The sequence below is a fragment of the Geotrypetes seraphini genome, chromosome 9, assembly GCF_902459505.1.
Source record: "Geotrypetes seraphini chromosome 9, aGeoSer1.1, whole genome shotgun sequence".
Classification (NCBI taxonomy): domain Eukaryota; kingdom Metazoa; phylum Chordata; class Amphibia; order Gymnophiona; family Dermophiidae; genus Geotrypetes; species Geotrypetes seraphini.
Genome location: NC_047092.1, coordinates 158,174,237 through 158,198,054, shown reverse-complemented (window position 1 = coordinate 158,198,054; position 23,818 = coordinate 158,174,237). Strand labels below are relative to the sequence as shown.

At 42.6% G+C, this 23,818-nt stretch overlaps 1 protein-coding gene across 4 annotated transcripts in view; it reads left to right on the top strand.

Moving 5' to 3' along the window:
- IGSF10 (immunoglobulin superfamily member 10) overlaps positions 1 to 23,583 on the top strand; it is a 128,045-nt gene extending 104,462 nt beyond the window's left edge. For all 4 annotated transcript variants that reach the window (XM_033959119.1, XM_033959118.1, XM_033959116.1 and 1 more), the window contains exons 3-7: positions 68 to 197; positions 6,098 to 6,488; positions 10,216 to 14,562; positions 15,655 to 16,555; positions 21,287 to 23,583. In XM_033959119.1, the coding sequence (XP_033815010.1) occupies positions 68 to 197; positions 6,098 to 6,488; positions 10,216 to 14,562; positions 15,655 to 16,555; positions 21,287 to 23,195 (7,678 nt within the window). In that variant the 3' untranslated portion in view covers positions 23,196 to 23,583. The remainder of the gene's footprint in view (positions 1 to 67; positions 198 to 6,097; positions 6,489 to 10,215; positions 14,563 to 15,654; positions 16,556 to 21,286) is intronic.
- Positions 23,584 to 23,818: the final 235 nt, after the last annotated feature.

Genomic DNA, 23,818 nt, shown 5'->3' with positions numbered 1-23,818 from the left:
TCTCCCAATGAAGGCACTCTATTTCTGCAATGGTATTGTTTTATTTTATTTTTTTATTGTTTGGCAGTTACAACAGTTTGGTTAAGGTTACCGAATCTGATTTTTCTGGCCTAACGAAGCTAGAACTGCTGATGTTGCACAGTAATGAGATTCATACAATCCACGAAAAAGCATTCAGTGATTTACATTCATTACAGGTAAGACTTAGTTATGCATTTGAGCTCACATTATGTAATTATATGCTATGATTTTTTTTTTTTAAACTGATGTATTAAAAATAGCCCAATGTTGTTTATGACGTTGTCTATGTAATATATACCATCAGTCCACAACGGCATATAATAAACTTCAAAGTGCCTACTTTCGAATGATTTTTTTTTTAAACACACACACACACACATTACCAAAATTTGGCATTGTTCTGCCCCCTTGTAGGCAGTCTCACTCAGAAGGCAAAAATTTGAACAGTTCTGAGGACTGGATTATTGTTTTGACAGAGCCAGGTTAGAGACACGTTGACAAGGCAGTATTGGGAATGTTGTACTTCCAAAGTCTGTTTTATTCCTATGTGGATCACTTCAGGTTTTGTGATCTCAGTTCATGTTTCTTGAGTACTCATTTTATTACCCAAGGATCTATTTACTAACTAGTATTTTAGCCCGTTACATTAACGGGTGCTAGAATATATGTCTATTTGTCTTTCTTTCTGTCTGTCTCTCCCTCCCGCTGTCTGTCTCTCTCCCTGGCCCCCTTTGTCTGTCTGTCTTTCTGTGTCTCTCCCTGCCCCTGTGTCTTTCTTCTTTTTTTTCTATCTATCTGTCTCTCTCCCTGCCTCCTATGCAGCAGCATTTCTCTCCCACCACTTCCCTGTGCAGCAGCCACAGCAGCATTCCCTCCCCCTCCATTTCCCTCCCCCCACACCACTTCCCTGTGCAGCACCAGCGTTTCCCCTATCCCCACTTCCCCTTTCCACGGTCTGGCCGGCTCCCTTAGTCCCTTACGGCCCCCCCCCCTTCCCTTCCCGCGGTCCCGACTAACCTTCCGATTCCAGCAGCGTTTGCAGCACTCTACACACTGCTGCATCGGGGCCTTCTACTGGCCAGCAAATCAGGGCAGTAGAAGGCCCCGAAGCAGCGTGTGTAGAGTGCTGCAGACGCTGCTGGAATCGGAAGGTTTCAGGACCCGCAGCCCTTGCCGGACCAAAAGCGAGCTCTGGGAGTTTTGGGTTTTTTTACACGGGCCCAGCTGGAGCAGGAGGAGAAGCATGGGAGGCAGGAATTAAAGTCCGTTGGGGGAGGGGAGAAGGGAGGAGAGCCTCATCCACTGCAAGCTGAGAAAAAGCTAAGCAGTGACTCTGTTGTTCCCGTTCTCGGGAGATTCACAATTTTGAGCCGATTGGCCTTCTAAGCAGGGGAATTTGTCTCGTGTTTGTTTGGGAGGGGAAGGGTGAAGTTCTGATTTCATTTTGTGGCACAGAACCTATCTACAGTATTTAACTGTTTGCAGGATTTGTTGAGCATTGGAAAGGGTGGAGGATGATTCTTACCTCCCCAATAAAGAAGATTACAGAAAAGCTCAACAGCCCCAACGAAGCTAATGCTGCGGGAGAAGGGAGACCAGACATGGCAGGGAGGGAGACTGAAGTTCCTTATTTCTTTTGCCTATGCTCCCTTAACTTTAAAGTCTTGGCATACTTTCCGCGCTACTGCGGCTCCTCAGCAGCCTACAGTGCACGTGCAGCCCTGAACACATAAACAGAGCCACTCTAGGAGCGGGCAGTCTGCTCCTGCTGTAGACGCGGCAAAGGTTTGATTGGCATAGCCTTATACAAGGGTGGGCAGCAGCCTGCGACTAACGTCACCGCAGAAACGTAAGTAGCGGTTGGTTTACTGCAGGTTTTTATCTGTCCGCAGCTCGCGACGTTGTCCTGCTGGTGCACATGCACAGAAGAATACTACACCCTCCCTTTTCTTCCCACGTTTCTCGGTAGCAATGGGAGCAAGTAGGGGGAACGGTGGCCCTTTCAGAACAGCAGCGCGAGCGCGGTGAAAATCTTCTCCGGGCGGAGGTGGCGGCAACTTACTTGGCTTTATCCTTCAGACGGCAAGAGCCGCCGCGGCCGACAGGCTCCGCGCTGCTGTGCGCATGCGCACACCTGCCTGCGGATCCCTACAGCTCATGGAAAACGGGAGCACACAGGTGGGAGTGCGCATGCGCGCTTAGGGCTTTATTATATTAGATGTAGTCTAAGACTTTGCACCTAACACATGTTAACAGCCAAAGTTAAAATGTATTAGGTGCAAACCCTTTCTCTTACTACTGGGAGGCTGCCGGACAATTAAAGCAAGGCTCCTTACTGTGCTTTAACAGCACAGCAGACAACGCAGAATGCAGTCAGCTATACCGCTTGAGGCGTAGTTAATGTGCTAGTTGATATAGTGCAGTTAACTGCATGCAGAGACAACTTCTGCATTAACTGCAAGGCACAGTCCTATTACATACCCCAAAATGACAGCCATTGTTAATGTGATTCTGCCCTGTTAAACAGGAGAGTGTGTGACACACTGGTTAGAGCTACTGCTCCTTGTGACCCTGGGCAAGTCACTTAATCTCCCCGTTGCCCCAGGTACATTAGATAGACTGTGAGCTCACCGGGACAGGCAAGGAAATTCTTGAGTTTCTGAATAAATTCATGTAAACCGCTCTGAGCTCCCCTGGGAAAACAGCATAGATAATTAAATAACTAATGAGGGTTATTGTGTGCTAATAACTAACATAGCATTGTACGTTGTTTCTCAACCCTTTCCTGGACACACCCCAAGCTAGATGGGTTTTTGGGATTACTGAAATAAATAGGTTTCTGATACACTGGCAAGCAATATGGGCAAATCTATACTACTTTTGCCCTTGGTAAATCTATGGCGCTGGATAGATAAAGGCCACTGATTTATTGAATTCTACAGGGGGTGATTTTATAAAGCTTTCGCTGCACTTAAAGCCTGTTTTCCTTTAGAAAAAAAAGGCTTTTATATAAGTTTCAAGTTTATTCAAGATTTGTTGAATCGCTTATTTAAATTTACTAAGCGATTTACAAAAACAAGAAAAATAATACAAATACAAGGTTAGTTAAACTTTAATACAATGTTAAAAAAAAATAAAATTAAAATTATACAGACTAACGGACACATAAGGAAAGAAAGGTAAAATTACATATGTATAAAAAAAATAAAAAGATATGAGGTAAAAAAACATGAGGTAAGGGAAGGAAATGAGGAAAAAGATAAGTTGAGGAAGGATTAGGAAAATTAGTTTCATACGTTATATGCGTCCTTAAAAAGGAAACTTTTTAAGCTACTTTTAAACTGCTTTAAATCCTTTTCAGTTCTAAGATACAGGGGCAAGTTATTCCATAATTGTGGGGCTATGACAGAAAAAATATCAGTACGACGAGTTCCAATAATTTTTAGTGAAGGAACTGTTAAGAGATTTTGCAACTGGATATGCATGCAAAAAAAGAGGTAGACAGTAGAGAATGATACAGTGACAAATTTGTCCCCAACCCCAAGGGATCTATCTTCCTCCCTGTCCCGTCCCCACGAATTCGGCCCCTGCCCCATTTCTGCAAGCTCTGTCCTCATCCTCACTTTAAAAGTGTTTGAGTCTTGTACCAGACTAGAGACTGCAGGGATAGGACAGAGACAGATTCCGCTTTGAACCGAAAGGTAATGGCGGAATAGAAATGTGTAATGTAACTCGTGGGAATGGAGATGGCGATAGATCCTGCGGGGACAGGAAGACATTTATCTCTGTGTCCTTTTCGAGTAGACAGAAGGTGGAGAGAACGAGAGGGCGCTCTGTAAAGTTAAAAGGGGAAAGAGTCCATACAAACATAAGGAAGTTCTTCTTCACCCAGAGAGTGGTAGAAAGCTGGAACGCTCTTCCGGAGGACGCTCCGGGGATTCAAGACAAAGTTAGACAAGTTCCTGCTGAACCGGGACGTACGCAGGTAGGGCACTGGTCTTTGACCTAGGGGCCGCCAAGGGAGCGGACTGCTGGGCACGATGGACCACTGGTCTGACCCAGCAGCGGCAATTCTTATGTTCTTATGGGAAGAGTTTGAGAGAAGCTCAGGAGTTGCTATGATGTACTTGTACATCTTGTAAAATACATGGGTAAAATGCATGCAGATGTTCATACCTTTGGTGGGGCCGGTGTAATGGGCATTTGTGTGCTATTTGGACTGCTGCTGGGAACCTATTTATAAAAGAACATATATTCACTTTCAAATAGCTACTTTGGGGGGGGGGCACTCTCTCCGCTGCCCCACCTCTTCCCATTCCTCCCCTGCATGCATGCGCCCCCCTTCCCTTCCCCCATATCTCCAGTGGAATTTGTTTGCTGCGGTCAACAAATTGCTCTTCGCGACCCCCCTTCAGCTCTCCCACTGACATCACTTCTGGGTGCCGCGCATAGGATGCGACATGGACGCAGGGAGCACACTGTTGGCCGCCGTGAGCAACAACTTCAATTTGAGGCACAAGGGAAGGGGAGTGCATGCAGAAGACGGGATCGAGGAAGGAGCAGGGGGGGGACAGAAATGAGGGCGGAGGGGTGCCGCCACCCCCCCAGGCGCATGTCACCCTCGCTACGCCACTGAGCTTGATTGCTGAATGTGATTTACTTGTTGTTTTAGTTTATTTTCTTGCAGTTTGCTGGTGACGTTAAGCGTCTTTGTAACATTATGAAAGTTTAATCAAAAGAAAAAATGGAAAAAAAAAAAAATAAATGAAATTAGAACAATGATTCAGTAAGTAGTGCGATGACAATCCCCCAGATTCTATATATGGTGCCCAAAACTGAGTGCCGATATTTGGGCGCCAAGATGTGCGCTCAGATCTTATAATGCGTAACCCCAAAGGGGGGGGGGCATGGGCGGTGCAAGAGCAGGTCAGGGGCATTCCTAAAATTTGCACGCAGCGTTATAGAATACCAGGGATGTGCGCCCAAACGTAAACACCAAAGTGCTATTCCGTAATGGGTGCGTATCTTTGAGTGCCCATTATAGAATTGCGTTATCAATATGTTTTCAGTGCCATTTACTGAATCTAACCCACCCCCGAATCTCGTTTAGTCTTTAGCCCTTTCTTTGGCACTGTTGCTCAGACGCAACGTGGGTTTTCCGTGGCTCTTAGGGGAGATCTGCACCTCCAAATGCCTGTTTACTTGGCACTGTTGCTCTCTTTCAACATCAACCCCCTAAGGTGCGCTAGCGTTTTTAGCACGCGCTGCATTGCCGCACACACTACGCACCAAGAACTAACGCCAGCTCAATGCTGGCATTAGCGTCTAGCACATGCGGCAATGCAGCACACACTAAGGGCTCCTTTTACGAAGCCGCGTTAGCGGTTTAACATGCGTAATAGCGCGCGCTAATTTGCCGGCCGCGCTAGCCGCTACCGCCTCCCTCTTGAGTAGGTGGTAGTTTTTCGGCTAGCACGGGGGTTAGCACACGCTAAAAAGGTGCATGCGCTAAAGCCGCTAACGCGGCTTCGTAAAAGGAGCCCTAAGCGCCCTAAAACTGCTAGCGCAGCTTATTAAAAGGAGCCCCAAGTTACTTAAAGCAGCCGTTTCAGCATTTGTCAATTATAGGGTTAAGGCTTTCCATGGGACTATACTCAAAGAGCTCATTTCTTTTCCAGTACCTGAGAAGCTTAATTTCTTTTCTAGCACTTCTCACCAGAGACAATACCATCATTTTACTTTGATGTTCCTTCATTCAAAGCTATCTTCTTAAAAATAGTCACGAGCAATCTTTTTTCCTTTAAGGCAGGCCCCGTTTAAACCTTTACTATTTGTTTCATTGTAATCTTAAGACTCTTTATTTTAGCAACGTGTGAGCCAAAATTAGCTCAATTTTATAGTCAATACTAGTTTTTATTTCTGTTCTGCTTGCAAGCCTGTGTCATATTTTATAAACCACTTTGGGTCCTTATTGTGAGAGTAGAGGTGGTACAGAAATTCAAGGAACAGAACATGGTTGTACATGTTTGATCATTTAATATTGTTTCTGCTTGAATTTTCTTTTTAACCTCTACAGGTTTTAAAAATGAGCTACAACAAAGTGAAAAGCCTTCATAAGAATACCCTTCATGGTCTGAAGAACTTGATTAGATTGCACGTGGATCACAATGAAATTGAGTTTTTAAACCCTGACATATTTTATGGACTCTCCTCCCTAAAACTGGTTCACCTAGAGGGAAACATGCTTAGCCAACTTCATCCAGACACTTTTGTTACCATGAGATATATGCAGATATTTAAAATGTCTTCCATTAAGCACATATATCTGTCAGACAACTTCCTTACCATGCTTCCAAAAGAAATGTTTTTCTACATGCCAGAACTAGAAAGCATCTACCTGCATGGGAACCCTTGGTCCTGTGATTGCCACCTCAGTTGGTTTGCAGAATTGGCAGAGCAGATGTCAGGTATTTTTGGCTCTCTGTACGTTTCTTCACTGTGGTTATCTAATTCAATGTTGAAATCCATTATATCCCCAAAAGAAATCAGGGTAGATGTTCAACCTGCTGCAGGCTGAATTAGACCCTGATATTCGATGACTGAACCTAGCCAGCTCTGGCACTGGATATCCAGGTCAAGCTTGAGTGGCCATTGGAGTTATCTAGGTGCTGGTCAATATCGAGAGCAGGCACCTAGATAATTATCTGGCCATAATCCGAGTGCCTAAACGCAGAGAGGCAATCAGAAAGCCCAATGAAACAAAAATCCACAAGGAATAGAGTTGAACAAAGGACTTCCAAACAGGAGCAAATAATTCCACAGAGGAAAGTTTATTGGCAAATGTCAAATAGATCCAACACGGCATGTTTTGGCAATGAAAAATGCCTGCCTCAGGGGTCAATGCACTATATTAAAAGGGTTAAATAAGCCAAGCAAAACATAAACCTAAAAATACTTATATATATATGATGTCATCAGGGACATGCCAGAGTAAATCAGGGCAGTAGAAGGCCCTGAAGCAGCGTGTGTAGAGTTTGTCGGGACTGCGGGAAGGGAAGGGGTTGGGGGCGGTAAGGGACTAAGGGAGCCGGCCAGACCGCGGGAAGGGAAAGGGGGGTAGGGGAAATGCTGCTGTTGCACAAGGAAGTGGTGTGGGGGAGGGAAATGAAGGGGGAGGGAATGCTGCTGCTGCTGCTGTGGCTGCTGCACAGAGAAGTGGGGGGATCGAAATGCTGCTGCTGCACAGGGAAGTAGGGTGGGGAAAATGCTGCTACACGGGGAAATGGAGGGGAAGGGAATGCTGCTGTGGCTGCTGCAGAGGGAAGTGGGGGGAGAGAAATGCTGCTGCATAGGAAGCAGGGAGAGAGACAGATAGATAGAAAGAAAGACAGACAGCGGGAGGGAGAGAGAGACAGAAATAGACAGACAGACATATATTCTAGCACCCATTAATGTAACGGGCTAAAATACTAATTTGTAAATAAATTAGCATGTATTATGGTTTTAAATGTGCAGCACTTATGTTAGTCTTATTCTTACAGTGTGGCTTATCATATAGCAGTCCTTCTTATTGATACACTTTTGTTATATATTATTCAAAATAATTTATGTTTAAAAGAATGTTATTCATTTACATTTCAAGCTATACCTGTATATATGTCTTCATTTTAAAATTTTTGTTTTGCTTGGTTTATTTAGTTTGTATGTAGTTATTGTCATGCATTGACGCTCCCCAATTTTCTTATCCGTTATTAGTAAGCAGGAGGCCTGCAAAATTGTTATTTTTCATATGGTTGCTTTGCTATGGGGGGAGTAGGAATGGAAACAGAGAGAAATTTGCTACTTATTACATGGAGTTATTGAAGTTATTTCATTTGTTTGATCTTTGTTGTATGGATCTCCTTTGTAATTTTTTTTTTTTTTTTGCAACAAACAAAATTTAAATTAAATTTCAGAAACTTGAGAGAATGATAAAATACCTAGGGATCCTTATCCTAAACCTCGTTAGGGCTTTAACCGCAGAATAGTGCACGCTACATTGCCGCACGCGCACTAGACCTTAATGCCAGCATTGAGCTGGCGTTAGTTCTAGAAGCGTAGCTCGCGGTAATTTCCTGCGTGCGCTAAAAACGCTAGCGCACTTTAGTAAAAGGAGTCCCTAGTGTACCTGAATGTACTGCACCTTGAGTTGCTACTGAAAAGGTGTGATCAAAATCCAAATAAAAACATTAAATAAATAAAATAGTGAAACAAATCTAATGCATTAGAAAGTCTTTGAATTTGTAAATGATTAGTAGGATTAAAAGTCAGGTCCTTTGCATTTTGCTTCTTTTTAAACAAGCTGAACAATCACTAATTGGTGCTACTGTTGAAATTCTTCACATACTCTCCCGAAATTTGCAGGGATTCCGTTCCAGGAACCCCCGCAAATCTTGAAAAACCACAAATACGTTTTTCCTTGGGAGAGGCAGGAGAGAGCAGCTGGAGCACCGGCGAGTGAATGAAATCACTCGCTGTATGCTCCGACCGCCTCTTCCTGCACTAAAGTCGGGCCTTACCAATCAGGAGCTGCGTGTCAAAGCCCGACTTTAGTGCAGGAAAAGGCGGTCGGAGCATACAGTGAGTGATTTCCTTCACTTGCCGGTGCTCCGGCTGGTCTCTCCTGCCTCTCCAGCTGTCCTCTTCTGGTCAGTGGTCGCAGTCGGAAAATACCACGAATGACTGGGACCGCGAACCGCCGATCACGAATGACCGGGGGAACACTTTACTCGTATGCAAGTAGATTTTTATATTTGAAGTCATTGATGTTGAAATACCAGTACCAGAACTTTGAACCCATAGTAAAATAATGCGCAAAAAAGTTCTTTTGAGGCAGGCGCTTTTCAGTGCGAAAACGTGGTTCCGTGTCAGGTCTGTTTGACTTGGCTGATAAACTTTCTTTTGTGGAATTCTTTGCTTCTGTCTAGAAATCCTTTGTTCAACCCCACTCCTTTCTTTCATAAGATGGACTTCTTAGTATTTAGCACATGTTAATTCCCTTAGCACATGCTAAACTTTTGTAAAAGTTCTTCTATTTAGGAGCATAATTCCTTTGAATATTGGGTCTTGTCTTCCCATCAATCTATCCAACATTGGATATGTTTTGGACATTTCTTATGTTGTTTCAAACAACTACAAACCCTTCTTCCTCCCTCCTGTAAACTGGTGCTGGATATTCAAATTACGACTTAAGGCCTACCCAGAAGAAGGAGTCCAAACAATCTGCAGTGAGTATCGATCAGCACAAAACAAAAAGGAACTGCAGAGCAGATGTACAAGATGCAGACACTTTATTGAGTCAATTGTTACATCAAAGAAAATCCATCTTCTGAAGAACGGGAACCCAACAAGGCCTGTATTTCGATTAGCATATCTTCCTCAGGGGTACAGGTTTCTTGTTTAAAAGAAAGTGGAATGCAACAAATGCACTGGAGATACTGTGGCCTGTTATGTCAGCACAAAAGTGGGGGGAAAAAAAGTCTCAAGCAACACTGAGATGTTTTTCCCCACAGCGATCACTTTTGTGTCGACATAGGCCACATTTTCTCCAGCACATTTGTTACGTTCCATTTTTTTTTAAACAAGAAACCTGGGACCCCCTGAGGAAGATATGTTAATCAAAACACAGACCATGTTGGGTCCCTGCTCTTCAGAACGTGGATTAACTTGGACACAACAATTTATTGCAGTGGTTCCCCACCCTGTCCTGGAGGACCACCAGCCAGTCACGTTTTCAGGATACCCCTAATGAATATGAATGGGGCAGATTTGCATGCCTGTCACCTCCATTATATGCAAATCTCTCTCATCCATATTCATTAGGGGTATCCCGAAAACCCGACTGGCTGGTAGTCCTCCACGACAGGGTGGGGAACCACTGATTTAATGCACATCTTGAACATCTGCTCTGCAGTTCCTTTTTGTTTCATGTTAAGGCCCACCCAGAAATCAGGACAAAAATTAGATGATGATAAAATAGGATTGAAGTCAGTGGGCTTTCCCATAGCAAGACCTGTTTTATTATTTATCGACGCCAGCTTATGCATTTGTCTTCTTCGGTAGAGTTTACACTTTTCTATAGCATTTAGATACTTTCTCATGAGTTTTCAGGATAAATTGAATTTATATTCTGTTTCTTCCACCCCCCCCCCCCAGATGTGATAAAATGCAAGAGAGACAGAGGTCAGTCTGGTATTCCACAGTGCCCAGTGTGTTCCAACCCTAAGAAAAACAAAGGTAAAAATTTGTATGAGGTCTCATCAACAGACAGGATCTGCATGAAACCAACAATTGATTTTTCTCTGAAACTGAAAAATATCACCGTTGCAGAAGAAGGAGATTTGACTTCAATATCTTCCAATGATTTTATTGCACCCTTGGGATCACTCATTTTAAATATGACAGATCAAATGGGGAATGAAGCAAACCTGTTTTGTAATGTTCAGCAACCCACAAAGATTTCACAGATCTCTCTGGATAATGAAGGTGACCATTCAGTGTTAAGCGCATCTATTTTTACATATCTGTTATGCAATATTGATTATGTTCAAATACAGCCATTATGGAGCATTCTGGCAATGTACAGTGATTCCCCAATGAAACTGAGAAGAGAACTGTTACTTACAAAATCCCCTTATATTAGTTACCAGTACAAGCAGACTAACTCAGAAGGGGAAGATGTTTTTACCAATATTGAAGCTGAATTCAGAGCAGAACCCATCTGGCTAATGCAAGACCAGATCACGCTTCAGTTAGACAGGACAACTACCACCCTGAACACACTGCACATTAGATATCTGGCTAATGCTCGGATCTCATTACCAGATACTGATGAAAACCCTGCAAGATACTGGACCATGATTTTAAAAGACAATGGAACGAAAACAGAGCATTCTGTTATAGCTGGTGGGACAGTGGAGCTAGATTGCAAGGCCACTGGAGAGCCCAGTCCTACGATTGAGTGGATTCTAGCAGACAGAAGCAAATTACGAGCTCCTTATGTAAGTGAAGAAGGAAAAATCACAATCAGTAAAAATGGGAAATTTACATTACGAGCAGCTGATGTTTTTGACACTGGACTTTATCATTGTATAGGCACCAATTATAAGGATGCCGATGTCTTAACTTTTCGGATTACTGTACTTGGTGCTGATGTGGAACACGATCATATAAATGGTGCTCAGCTTTCACCGTTTATTGGTGATAAGCTTTATCTTCCATGCCTGTCTACGGGTATCCCAGATGCTTCAATAAGTTGGGTTTTACCAGATCACACTGTGCTTCACCAGTCCTCAAAAAGTAAACAAATTTTCACAAACGGCACATTAAAAGTACAAAAACTTACAAACCGAGATAGAGGATATTTTAGATGTATAGCCGCCAATCAATATGGTCATGATATGTTGATTTATGAAGTATTAACTGAAGTGAATGAAAATAATTCCAAAATTAAGGAAACAGTTTTGGTAGAAGACAAAGAAAATGATGGTTCTGGAAATGAAGAACTAGAGGATGTAACAAAACATAAAAATGCACTGGAGGCTGAAAAACATGCAAGTCAACCATCTACAATTTCAATTTCTAGAGAGAGAGAACCAAATGAGATCGAAATTATGAGAAGCAGCAACAGCGAGATCAAGCACCAAACAAGAATACATAAAGGAAGTCGACGGCTCTGGGGCCAGAAAAGACAATTTAGTCACTCGAGACGAATTGATCCACAGCACTGGGCAGCATTTTTAGAAAAAAGCAAACAGAACACAGTAGCTTCAGACATAAAAGAAAATGCCACATCAAACACAGAAGTGGGTCTTGCAAACCACTTGACAAAAGTAACCAGAGAAGATGAACAACCATCTGGGGATGATCTCCTACCAACTGAGGAGGAGTTTATGATATTAACAACAAAAATGTTGACTATTAGTACAGAATCTGAATCAACAACTGGTGCTCTGGAGACCAAAACAACTGCAGGCATTATTAATGGGAAACGATCATCAATAATTAACTCACATGGTATAACGTCTGATAAATCTGAAGAAAAGACAACTACAAGTAGAGATGCAACAGGCATAGTATTAACAACTGTGCTACCACCACCAAGAACCTCTCCCTTAAGTCCAACTCTGGCAACTAAGACATACAAAATACTTAACCAAAGGACAGCAACACCTTCTAGTACACTGTTTAGTACATCAAAAGACATTAACATGACAAAGAAGTTTAATTATGTTGGGGGAAGAAATGAACCTTTCAAAATCATTCCTGCAAAACCAACAGAGCACATGACAAAAGATCCTGCCACTATAACAGCACCACCGACAGTAGGCAAGCAGAGTGTAATTACACATTCTCACAATGAAACCTCAGCGAGCCATACGATATCTGTAATGACAATCACAGAACCAAAAAATAACTTGGGTCACATTTATCTTCACAATACACAAAAAATAATAACTCCTGGATTGCCCCCAGGATCAACCATTATCACACATCAGCAGATTCAAATAATTAGAGATGCCACCACAAATACACCAACTGCAAGGCAACATTTTGGAAGAAGAAGAATTTCTGGCAGAAGACGAATTGTTAAACCTGATCGTATCCCAAACATGAATGAACACAGATATAAATTTCCTAGACCCGAGATAAAGAAGTCCACTAAGGCAAGTACTGTTATGTCTTTGGCTACAGAACTCAGCACAAAAGATTCTTCCAGTACTGCTCCTGTCTCTGTGTCTGTTCCAAGCTCTACAAATAGTATATTTCCAGAAGTGGTCAATCAAAACATACCATCGGTGCAACCTACAGCAACAGCACAGATGTTCAGAAGGAAACTGACAGACAGCACAGCTGCAACAGCAACACATGCTTTTGTAAAGATGACACAGCCTACCACTGAAACAGCTCAGTCAACAGAGTCAACCATATTCTTATCTCCATTATACTCTGACATAACTCAGACTTTTTCTAGATCACCAGCAGCTGTTAAATATCAGACAGCCACTATTGATAATGCTCTGACAACAAGATCAGTTAGTGAGGGCAAGACATATTTGAGTTTGAAACCCAGTGTGACTCCAAAAACCAAAACATTCTCCAAAATTGTAAAAGAGAAAATTCCCTGGAACCGACTCTTTGGAAGCAATGATACTCAAAGGGAAATCCTACAGACTTTAAGAAAACTAAAGGTACAAAGAACTGCAACAATGGCAACAGCATCTACCGCAAGCTTATCACGTAAAGGTCAATTGCTGGAAACAGAAGATTTTACCTCATATTTAACAACTCAGACAAGGATTACAAATCAAACTAGTATGCCTTCCCCTCTAACCAACTCTTTGATTCAAGACTATACTAAGACCACAACACTCAGTCCTCTTACACGTCTTACTCATTCCCCTCTTCTAACTCAGTCGTTCAACGTTCCATCCGTTGCAAGTCAATCAGTCAACGAATCACCAACACCTGCTTCTACAGAAATGATTGTTTCTGCTAAAATCTCTACTACAGATTTTACAAACAGCACCCTCAAAATGCCAAGCCCAGCAAGAAGAAAAGGGTCTAGGAGAAGGAGACCAAAGAAAAAGACTAGAATCCTGCAAAGAACTAGCACGACTCCGAGAACTCCTGCCACACACTCTCCTGGTAACTCTAGCACGATTTCAAGCACATCTATGCCACAGCTTTTGACCATAATGGAAAACACACCCAGTCTTACTCTGACAGTGCCAGGTTCTACATCTAAAACAGCTCCAACCAATACATCACATCTCATTCTCGCAACAGAAAAAGAAACCACAACCATTCAAGCAATGTCACCACTCCCCAAGAGTATTACAAACACTCTGTCCTTGCCCAGCGCAGTGACTGAACCATCTGGATGGTTGTCTACTGAAAAAATTCAAGCTACCACTGTTGGAAAGACTACAACTAAGAAACATCACACGCAAAATAAACATAAAACACTGCAGCATACACCAAAAACTCTTTCTACCCTTGCACCTGATTTAATGGCAAGAACAGCAGCTCCTGCCGCAACAACACATAAGCACTACCCTAAAATACAATCTCCTACCCTCTTCGCGTCCATGATGACAGTAACGCCACAACTATCACTTGGAAAAATTAATTCCTCCCTACAACGGGAGGACAAGTTCTGGCACAAGCTGGTGCCAAAAACGACAGAGAGAGGGAAAACTCTAACTGTAAATACCCTCACAATACCTAAGTCACCCCAGAGTTACACTAGCTATACCCCTCTGCTAAGCAAGAGCAAGGAAAACACACTCGCACCTTGGACCAAGATGACAGTAGATCAGGGAATGGCAACCACAAACTCACTTATCTTAGAGTCCTTATCTAGGAGCAGAGCAGCAGAACCCAGGATTCTAGGTGGAAATGCAGCAAGTTTTACAGTATTGGCTAATTTGGATGCTTTCCTGCCGTGTGAGGCCTCTGGCAATCCCCTACCGACAATACACTGGACAAAAATCTCTTCAGGTAAATTTCCTTTCATCTCTATGTACTATTATTTCTCAATTAGCCTTTATGATGCATTTAAGATAAAAATGTGTTCATTGGTCATTTTTAGTCAGGTCATCAGGTAGGCGATAGGCTTTGAATGGAATTTATGACTATTCCGAAGAATGAAAGATTTCAATACACCCTATTTACATCTTTTGCCCTTGCCATAAATAAATCCTCAGCCACTGAGAAACTCACAGGGAGCTAATTGCTTACAAGATGCTTTTTTCTTAAGGGAAAATAGGTGCAGGACCAACCTGACCATTCAGCAGACTAGGCATTCACCTAGGGCAGCACAATTTGTGGAGCAACTTGTCTAAAGAAACCCCACTGTAAGCATTGTTGGGTCTTGAGCACCCCTGTTTCAGAGGCGGGCAGAATCCAGTAGGCTTTGGCCCATATAGTATGAGATGCTGATGGCGGCCTTGGTATCACCCAGAGAAGCTGCTGAACACCTCAAAGGAGGGATTGATGGATACCTCATTAAGGGATGTTATGGAAGATAAAGAGAAATACTGAGCACTCAGGTGGAGGATAGTAAAGATGCTGAATTTCTCAAGTGGGATTAGTAGGGAAGCAGACAGATGCTGGACACTTTGGAGGGGAGGGGGAGATGGTGAATGTTTCAGATGGGGGATCACAGAAAAGTAGGAAAGGGAAGGAGAAATGTTGGACATCAGTGGAGAGTTTTCAGCCACTTCATATATCCCAGTTATTTGGATAAGTGCTTTTCAATTCTGGTTAAAAAAAAAGGTAAAGGTAATCCCCATCCCCTGTATGCAAGTACCAGGTCATTAACGATTTATGGGGAAATACCGATTAACGACCAAAGCGATGGATAACTAAATTGGCCAGAGCCCAACTAACTTACAGAAATCCCAGTGTGGTTCAAACCCATGAATACAGTAGGCAAGTGGCCTACAGGTTGCACCATGAGATTGTACCACGACTGTTGTGCTTTTGAATGCTGACCCAATTATTTTTAGGCAGCCTGTGCAGATTTTTTTTTTTTTTTAATTGAAAATGCACATAATCAAATAGAAACAATCCATTTCATTATTTTACTAGAAACTACTATATCAAAAAGCAGGCGTGGCAGCAACCTGGAAGTATTTGCCAACGGGACCCTGTCTATCCGGAGAGTCAGCATACAGGACCGTGGACAGTACCTGTGTGTGGCTACAAACCGGCATGGTTCTGACTATCTCCTGGTCACTCTTTCTGTGGTGGCTTACCCCCCAAGGATTCTGGAAGGCAGAACGAAGGAGATTACAGTTCACTCGGGCAATCAAGTTGAAATGAAGTGCACAGCTGAAGGCAGACCAAGCCCTACCATTTCTTGGATCCTTGCCAACAAAACCCTGGTCTCTGAATTTTCTTCAGGAAACCATCACACAATTGTGAAGCCAGATGGCACCTTAATAATCAAACAAGTGACGGTTTACGATCGAGGGCTTTACAGGTGTGTGGCCATCAACCCTGTTGGCTCAGACGTTCTAACCATCAAAATGCAGGTGATTGCTGCACCTCCTTTTATTCTGGAAGACAAAAGACAGCAGGTTATGGGTAATGTGGGGGACAGTTTGAAAATCCCTTGCACTACTAAAGGGAATCCTCAGCCCACTGTACATTGGGTACTCTTTGATGGAAGAGAAATAAAACCTTTAAAGTTTATAAATGCTAAGTTATTTCTGTTTTCTAATGGAACGCTGTCCATCAGAAACCTGGCTGCCTCCGACAGTGGAAAATACGAATGCATTGCTACTAGCTCTACAGGGTCTGAGAGGAGAGTGGTACACATAATGGTGGAACAGCATGATAAAGCTCCCCAAATTTTAACAGCATCTCCGAAAACTACTGAATTGAATTATGGTGACAAGCTACTTCTGGAGTGTTCTGCTTCAGGAGAACCCAAGCCCAGGATAATGTGGAGATTGCCATCCAAAGCAGTGGTAGACCAGTGGCACAGGTAAGATCAGTTCTTATAACAGAGGTGTTTGTTTTCAAAATAAATGAAATACCATTACTCTTGTAATGGTTAGAACAGTTCCAAAAACTGGACTTTGAATGAACAGAATTTCAACTTATGCCTTTAGTCTATATTTAAGCGCTGGTTATGTTGTGATGTTGTACGTGCTCCAGGGCAGCAGTTCCCAAACTCTGCACTATGATACCCTGATGCACCACAACAAACTCACAGTGAAGCTATGGGATATTTTAAGGTCCCCTTCAAAATGGCTGGCAGAATGGCTCCAAGCCCTGCCAGCTGGAGATCCACTGCCTGAGCTCACTTCCATGCTGCATGAGCAGAAGTCATCAGCATACTTCAGCCGCCAACACTGGTACTCCTACACATGTTCAGTTCATGAACTGAGCATGTTCACGAGTGCCAGCATTGGCAGCTGAAGCACATCTTTGACTTTCTCACTGTTCAGGCAACATATCTCTTTAACTGCTTGGAATTGGGCATCCCTGCCTGCAAAGGTACAATTCAATGCTGCTGGTGGTGGGGATGAAGAGCTAAGAGGAAATGTGCGGCCTCAGGGTGCCGTACAAAAATTTATTAGACACTAAGGCCTGGATTCAATAAATGGCGCCAAGATTGGCAGCCGCCCACAAAAGCAGTTCCAATCACATGTCAATTATGCGATGGCACCAGTTATAGAATCACAGCTAGGCCACAGATAGAAACCGGAAATGCAGGCCAAGGTTTTCAAGGCCTACATTTCCGGTGCCTATCTGTGACAAGAATTGTGACTAGAGGCATCTATCGAGGCCCAAGGATACTTCCAACTTTAACCATGCCTGTTTTACTCTCAGGTGCCAGTAGGTGCCTCCATAGTCATGGTTCCAGCACCGTTTGTGGTGGCACTATCTTTTTTTTTTTTAATGACATTTGAATTGTTTTTAAATGATGTGATCAAGTAGCATGTCAATTAAAGGCAATTAAACAAATTAGAACTGGCGCCTTTTATAGAATTTGGGCCTAAAGGCATGACTGCACCTTTGGAAAGATATAAACAGGATGGAGATAACCCAGAGGGTGGATACTAAAATGGTTATTGATCTTCATCATAAAGTGTATGGGAACAGACATAAAGATCTCAATAGATATACTTTGGAAGAAAGGCAGGAGAGGAGAGATATGCTAGAGATGTTTAAATACCTCTGTGGTATAAATATACAGGAATCAAGCCTCTTTCAATTGAAAGGAAGTTCTGGAATGAGGGGACATAGAATGAAGGTGACAGGAGAGAGACTCAAAAGTAACTACGGTGGTGGAGACAAAGACTGTGTCTGAATTCAAGAAAAGCACGGGACAAGTACATAGGATCTATAGGTAAAAGGTTGAGATAGTAGATGGCATGGGTAGGCAGACTGGAGAGTCCATATGGTCTTTATCGGCCTTCATTTTTCTTCGTTTCTGTTAGAAATATAGATGGAAGTAATCAGAAAAAATGCTCATGGGTAAACTATGTTTTACATGGGCAAATAATCTCTCAAAATGAGTAAAATTATGCATATTGTTCAGTAATGGACAACATTCCCCCCATTGTTTGGAGATGCTCCCATGGGTGGGATTAGGTCAGGGGAGGCATTGCCACACTAAGTTTGGATTTTCAAAACTGTGTACGGCTCTAACCAGAAATAGTAATCACAAATATACCAGCACTTTCCCCCACAGCAATCATTAAGCAAAACAACCCCGATACATAGGCTTTATTGCTTGAAACTCCATGGGAAAGGAGACACATTTGCAGCGATGTGGCAGTTTATTGCCCCAGAACACTCATGGCCATGGAGTAAAGCCAAATTCCCTTCCTCAGCTTGGTGCCTCCTTTTCACACACCAGTAGGGAAAGAAAGAGGGGAAGAGACCCAGGTTTTATTCCACAGTCTGGATTCTTAAAAGCTGAGGGTAAATTTACAATAGGATGTATTATCAGGTTAAGCCACAAAGGTGCAAATGTTGTGCCTACTTTATAACGGCTTCAAAAAGGACCAGATCCCAAATTTCAAAACAGGTGAGAGTTGTTTTTTTTTTTTTTTAAGTACCATCAAATTACACTCACCAGCTTAAACTTCTTAAAAATCATGAGGTTAATATCACAGCAATTAAACTGGCCAGAAATGGTCCTTGCAGTGCTACTATCAATAAAGTGAACTTTGAACTTTACACCCATAGCTTAATTAGTGACATCTCATTCTCACGACTCCTCTGTTGTGCCAGAAATGGTCCTTGACCAGTTAAATTTCCTGTTCGGGGCCGACTGCTCATTTTCCGTGACACTTAAACTCATTAACCAGTTAGCATGGAATCGAAAACCGGCTATTTTGGAGGCATTCTGGGAGTCAGCACAAGGACGGTTAAGGGGGAGATGTTCAAAAGCTTGTCGTACAAGCAAGACTGGTTGTAGTCAGTCTTACTTGCAAAGCAGCTCAGCCTCCGATACTCAAAAGGGCTCTGGGGAGCTTCTACCAATCACGGTAGCAGCCACCGAGCACCCCATGCAAATGCATTACAAGGAGCCCGTTAGTATTAAAATGAGCACTCCTTGTAATGCAAATTTGCAAATTTTCTGGCAGATCTGGAACTGCCAATTGCTGTTTGTGCATGTTTTGTGTGAATGTATGTCCCGCGCCTATGTTGAGAACACAGCTGTTAGGCACAGGATACACACTGACACAAATCTCTGACTTGAGGACCCCCTGTTATGCTAGTATCTATAAAAGGAAAGTAGGCACCACCTTTCCTTTATAGAATGGGTGCCACATAGGTGTCCTCTAATTACCTACGTTTAGGTGCACAGTTATAAAGTTGTCCTCGACATGACTAACTTTCATGGCAAAGAGTTTGTAACGTGTTATTAGCTGCTAGGGAAGGGAATAGAATTAAAAGAAAAGCAATATTTAGCTCTGCATCGGTGCAAGAGTCTGAGGGAAAACTGAGAACTTGACAGCTGGAATTATGGGAAATTAGCCAAAAATATCATTTTCTTTGCGTTTGCAAGGATTATTTCAGTCTTGTACTCTCTAGGTTTTGACTGTGTCATAGTAGCAAGCAGATCATAGCGTGGGCTTCTGATGGGACCGAAAAGGGGACTAGAAAAGTACAGAGGAGGAGAGAAATCCTGGTGCAGATGGCCTGTAACAAAGCTAGAAGCAAATATAGGGGGGGGAATCATTTTTACTTCTGTCTATCATAGAAAGAGAGCTTCTAAGTATAAAGAAACATTAGCATGATGTAAGCATCAAAACCATCACAAATGAAATTTTTAAATGGGATCAGAAATTCAGAGCTGCACTACATCACTGGAGGAGTAGGCTAATGGTTAGTGGGCTCTGATCCTGGCAAACTGGTTCAACTCCCACTGTAGCTCCTTGTGACCTTGGGAAAGTTACTTAACCCTCTATTGGCCCACATACAAAAAAATTAGATTGTGAGCCAACGTCCCTTGCTACATCACTGCCTGCTATATATCTTAAATGAAAAAAAAAAAAAAAAAAAGAAAAAGAAATGGTGAGGAAGGTAATGAATGAAGAAAGGAGGATGAAAACAGAGAAGAGAAAAATGCAATCCAGGATCACAATTTTTAGCCTCTGGATAAAAAGGTGGAGGGGCATAATAATTAAAAAAAAAAAAAAAAAAAAGTCTAAATCCCTGTTTGGCTTAAGGCTTTAAGCGCCCAAAGTAGACAGCAGGGAAGTGTCCATTCTCAAAAAAAAAAACCATCCAAACTCTGGATTTTTTTTTCAAGAATGGCCTACCTGTACATTCAGGCATTTAATCGCCCAGACTGCCAGTACATCTACCTTTAAGCCCTATTCTTCTCTCCCCCCCAAAATTGTCCAAGGTCCAAATGTCCAAAACAAGACCTTTTAGGCGTGGGAGGGAACAGTCCTTCACCTAAAACCACGATTCTCTAACCGGCATTAGAGAATTATGGAACTGTCCCGCCCATCAAATGATCGCAGCAGGAGAGATGCCCAATCTCTCCTGCTGACACCTGCTGCGACCCCCCCCCCCAAACAATTGTGGCAGGAAATATTCCCAGTCTCTCCTGCCGACACTCATGAAACCCCCCAGGCAAACATTGCAGCAGAAGGGATGTCCAGTACCTCCTGCCAACACCCCCCATCCCCTGCAAGTTTGCTGGCAGGAGGGATGCCCAGTCCCTCCTGACGACCCCCCCCCCCCCCACACACACACACAAGTTTGCCGGCAGAAAGGATGCCCAGTCCCTCCTGCCAACACCCCCCCAAAGGTTGACTCCCCCAAGGCCACCCCTACACAGACCCCCCCACCCCCACCTATAGATCCTATGTACTTGTCCCATGCTTTTTCTTGAATTCAGACACAGTCTTTGTCTCCACCACCTCCACTGGGAAGCCATTCCACAAATTCACCAACCTTTTCATGAAGTATTTCCTGACGTTACTTTTGAGTCTTTCCCCTGCCACCTTCATTCCATGCCCTCTCATTCCAGAACGTCTTTTCTATCCAAAATATCTCAGCTCTTATACTGGTGTCCTGCCTTCATTCTTCCAAATTATCTATTTACAAGTTTGTATTAGTTATATGCATTAGAGTACGAAAGTTCTTAAAAATATTTTTTTCAGTTTTTGCATTTATTGTACATGCTTTTCATATTTATCATTCAGCAAAACAATGCATTGAATACCTCTGTTTCTTTTCCCAGAATGGGGAGTCGAATTCATGTTTATTCAAATGGCTCACTGCTTATTGAGTCTATTACAGAAAAAGATGCAGGCGACTATCTATGTGTGGCAAGAAACCACCTTGGAGATGACCTCATACTGATGAAAGTCAGCGTTTCGATGAGAGCTGCAAAAATAGACCAAAAGCAGTATTTCAAAAAGCAGGTACCATATGGAAAAGACTTTCAAGTGGACTGCAAAGCCTCAGGGTCACCATCACCAGAAATATCTTGGAGTTTACCTGATGGGACAATGATAAACAATGTTCTCCAAGCTGATGACAGCGGACGCAGGTTTCGAAGATATGTCCTCTTTGAAAATGGAACACTCTACCTTAACAAGGTAGGAAAAAATGAGGAGGGTGACTATACCTGCTATGCCCAAAATACATTAGGAAAAGATGAAATGAAAGTGCACCTAACTGTAGTTGCAACTGCGCCACGTATAAAAGAAAATTACAGGACACTTTCTAAAGTAAAGGCTGGAAATACGGCACTATTTGATTGTGAGGCAGTTGGAGAACCGAAACCAAAGATATTCTGGCTGCTCCCTTCTAGTGACACGATTTCAGCTTCTAACGATAGATACCTTTTCCACGTCAATGGCTCATTGTCAATCACTAAAGTGAAACTTTTGGATACTGGTGAATACATGTGCGTAGCTCGCAATTCTGCTGGGGACGACACAAAACTTTATAAATTAGAAGTGATCTCAAAACCACCTTTAATCAATGGTTTGTACAGAAACAAAACGATAATCAAAGAAACAGCCGTGAAGCATGCAAAGAAGCTGATTGACTGCAGAGCAGAAGGGACACCTCCACCTGAAATTATGTGGATAATGCCCGATAACATTTTCTTAACAGCTCCTTACTATGGAAGCAGAATTGTGGTGCACAAAAATGGGACTTTAGAAATTCGCAATGTAAGAGCTTCGGACACTGCAGAATTTATCTGTGTGGCTCGTAGTGATGGAGGGGAAAGTGTGCTGGTGGTTCATTTGGAAGCTGTAGACATGCTACGACGACCAATGTTCAAAAACCCGTTCAATGAAAAAATAATAGCAAGACCTGGCAAACCTGCCATATTAAACTGCTCTGCTGATGGAAATCCTGCTCCAGAAATAAGCTGGCTTTTACCTAATGGTACACAATTTTTCAATGGACAAAATTCTCTACAATATCAAATAAGAAACAATGGAACATTTTATATTTACAATCCCACAAGAGATGATGCTGGAAAATATCGTTGCGCAGCAAGAAATACAGTGGGCTATATTGAAAAATTGATTATTTTGGAAATTGGCCAGAAACCGTCCATTTTTACCCATCCGCGAGGACAACTTGTAAGTGTCACAGGAGAATCATTGTCTCTTCACTGTCTTTCTGATGGAATCCCCAAACCAAACATCATTTGGATAGTCCCAAGTGGCTATATTATAGACAGACCTCAAATTACAGGCAAATTCATGATGTTTGAAAATGGTACCTTAGTTATTCGAGAAGCAAATATTCATGATAAAGGCAACTATATTTGTAAGGCTCAGAACAATGCTGGGGAGACATCAATAGTTGTCAATGTCATGATCATAGCTTATCCTCCAAGGATTACAAATAGACCACCTCAAACCATGCACACAACAGCCGGAACTGCTGTTCAGCTCAACTGTATGGCAATCGGGATCCCTAAACCAGAGATTACATGGGAACTTCCAGATGGGTCAGTCCTTTCTACAGCTAGCAAAGGTCGACCTGCAGGAAGTGAACTTCTTCACCCACAAGGGACCTTGGTCATTCAGAACCCAACCCATTCCGATTCAGGTACTTACAGATGCACAGCAAAGAACCAGCTTGGGAGTGACTTCAGTGTGACATATGTTAATATAACATGAAATTAGGACAAACTAAATGAACACTATGAAAAAAAAAAGTATCTCTAGCTGAAGTTTATTTACAAAGGTGTTTAGCCAAAGGCAATCATAAGCATTTAAAATGATTCTGCTTACCATCACATTACATGTACAATGGACAGGTGTAAAATGAAGCTAGCCCTTCTCCTCCAGCTTGTATTCTGAAGTATATTGAACATTGGTATATATTGAACATTGGTACATCTGAAGTATATTGAACATTGGTTTCCAAGTGGATTTCAGAGTTTTAACTTAAGGCATTTTTGTTTCTCTATGCTTGCTTTGTTCCCCTCCCCCCCAAAAAAATCATAAATAAGTTCATCTAGATAAAATTACTTTCTATTAAAGAAGAATATTTTTATACTCTTGAATTATATGGTGGACAATTCTTGTATCAGTTTTCTATTATTTCAATTGAATGAGCATGGCAAATCTTCATAAGCCCAACCAACAATGCATGCACGTGAATATAAGAACATAAGCAGTGCCTCTGCTGGGTCAGACCAGGGGTCCATCATGTCCAGCAGTCCGCTCACGACTCAATCACTCAGTGAGCGATTGAGTCGGGGCAGAGCCCTGACAGTAGTGACAGGAGCAGGAACCTC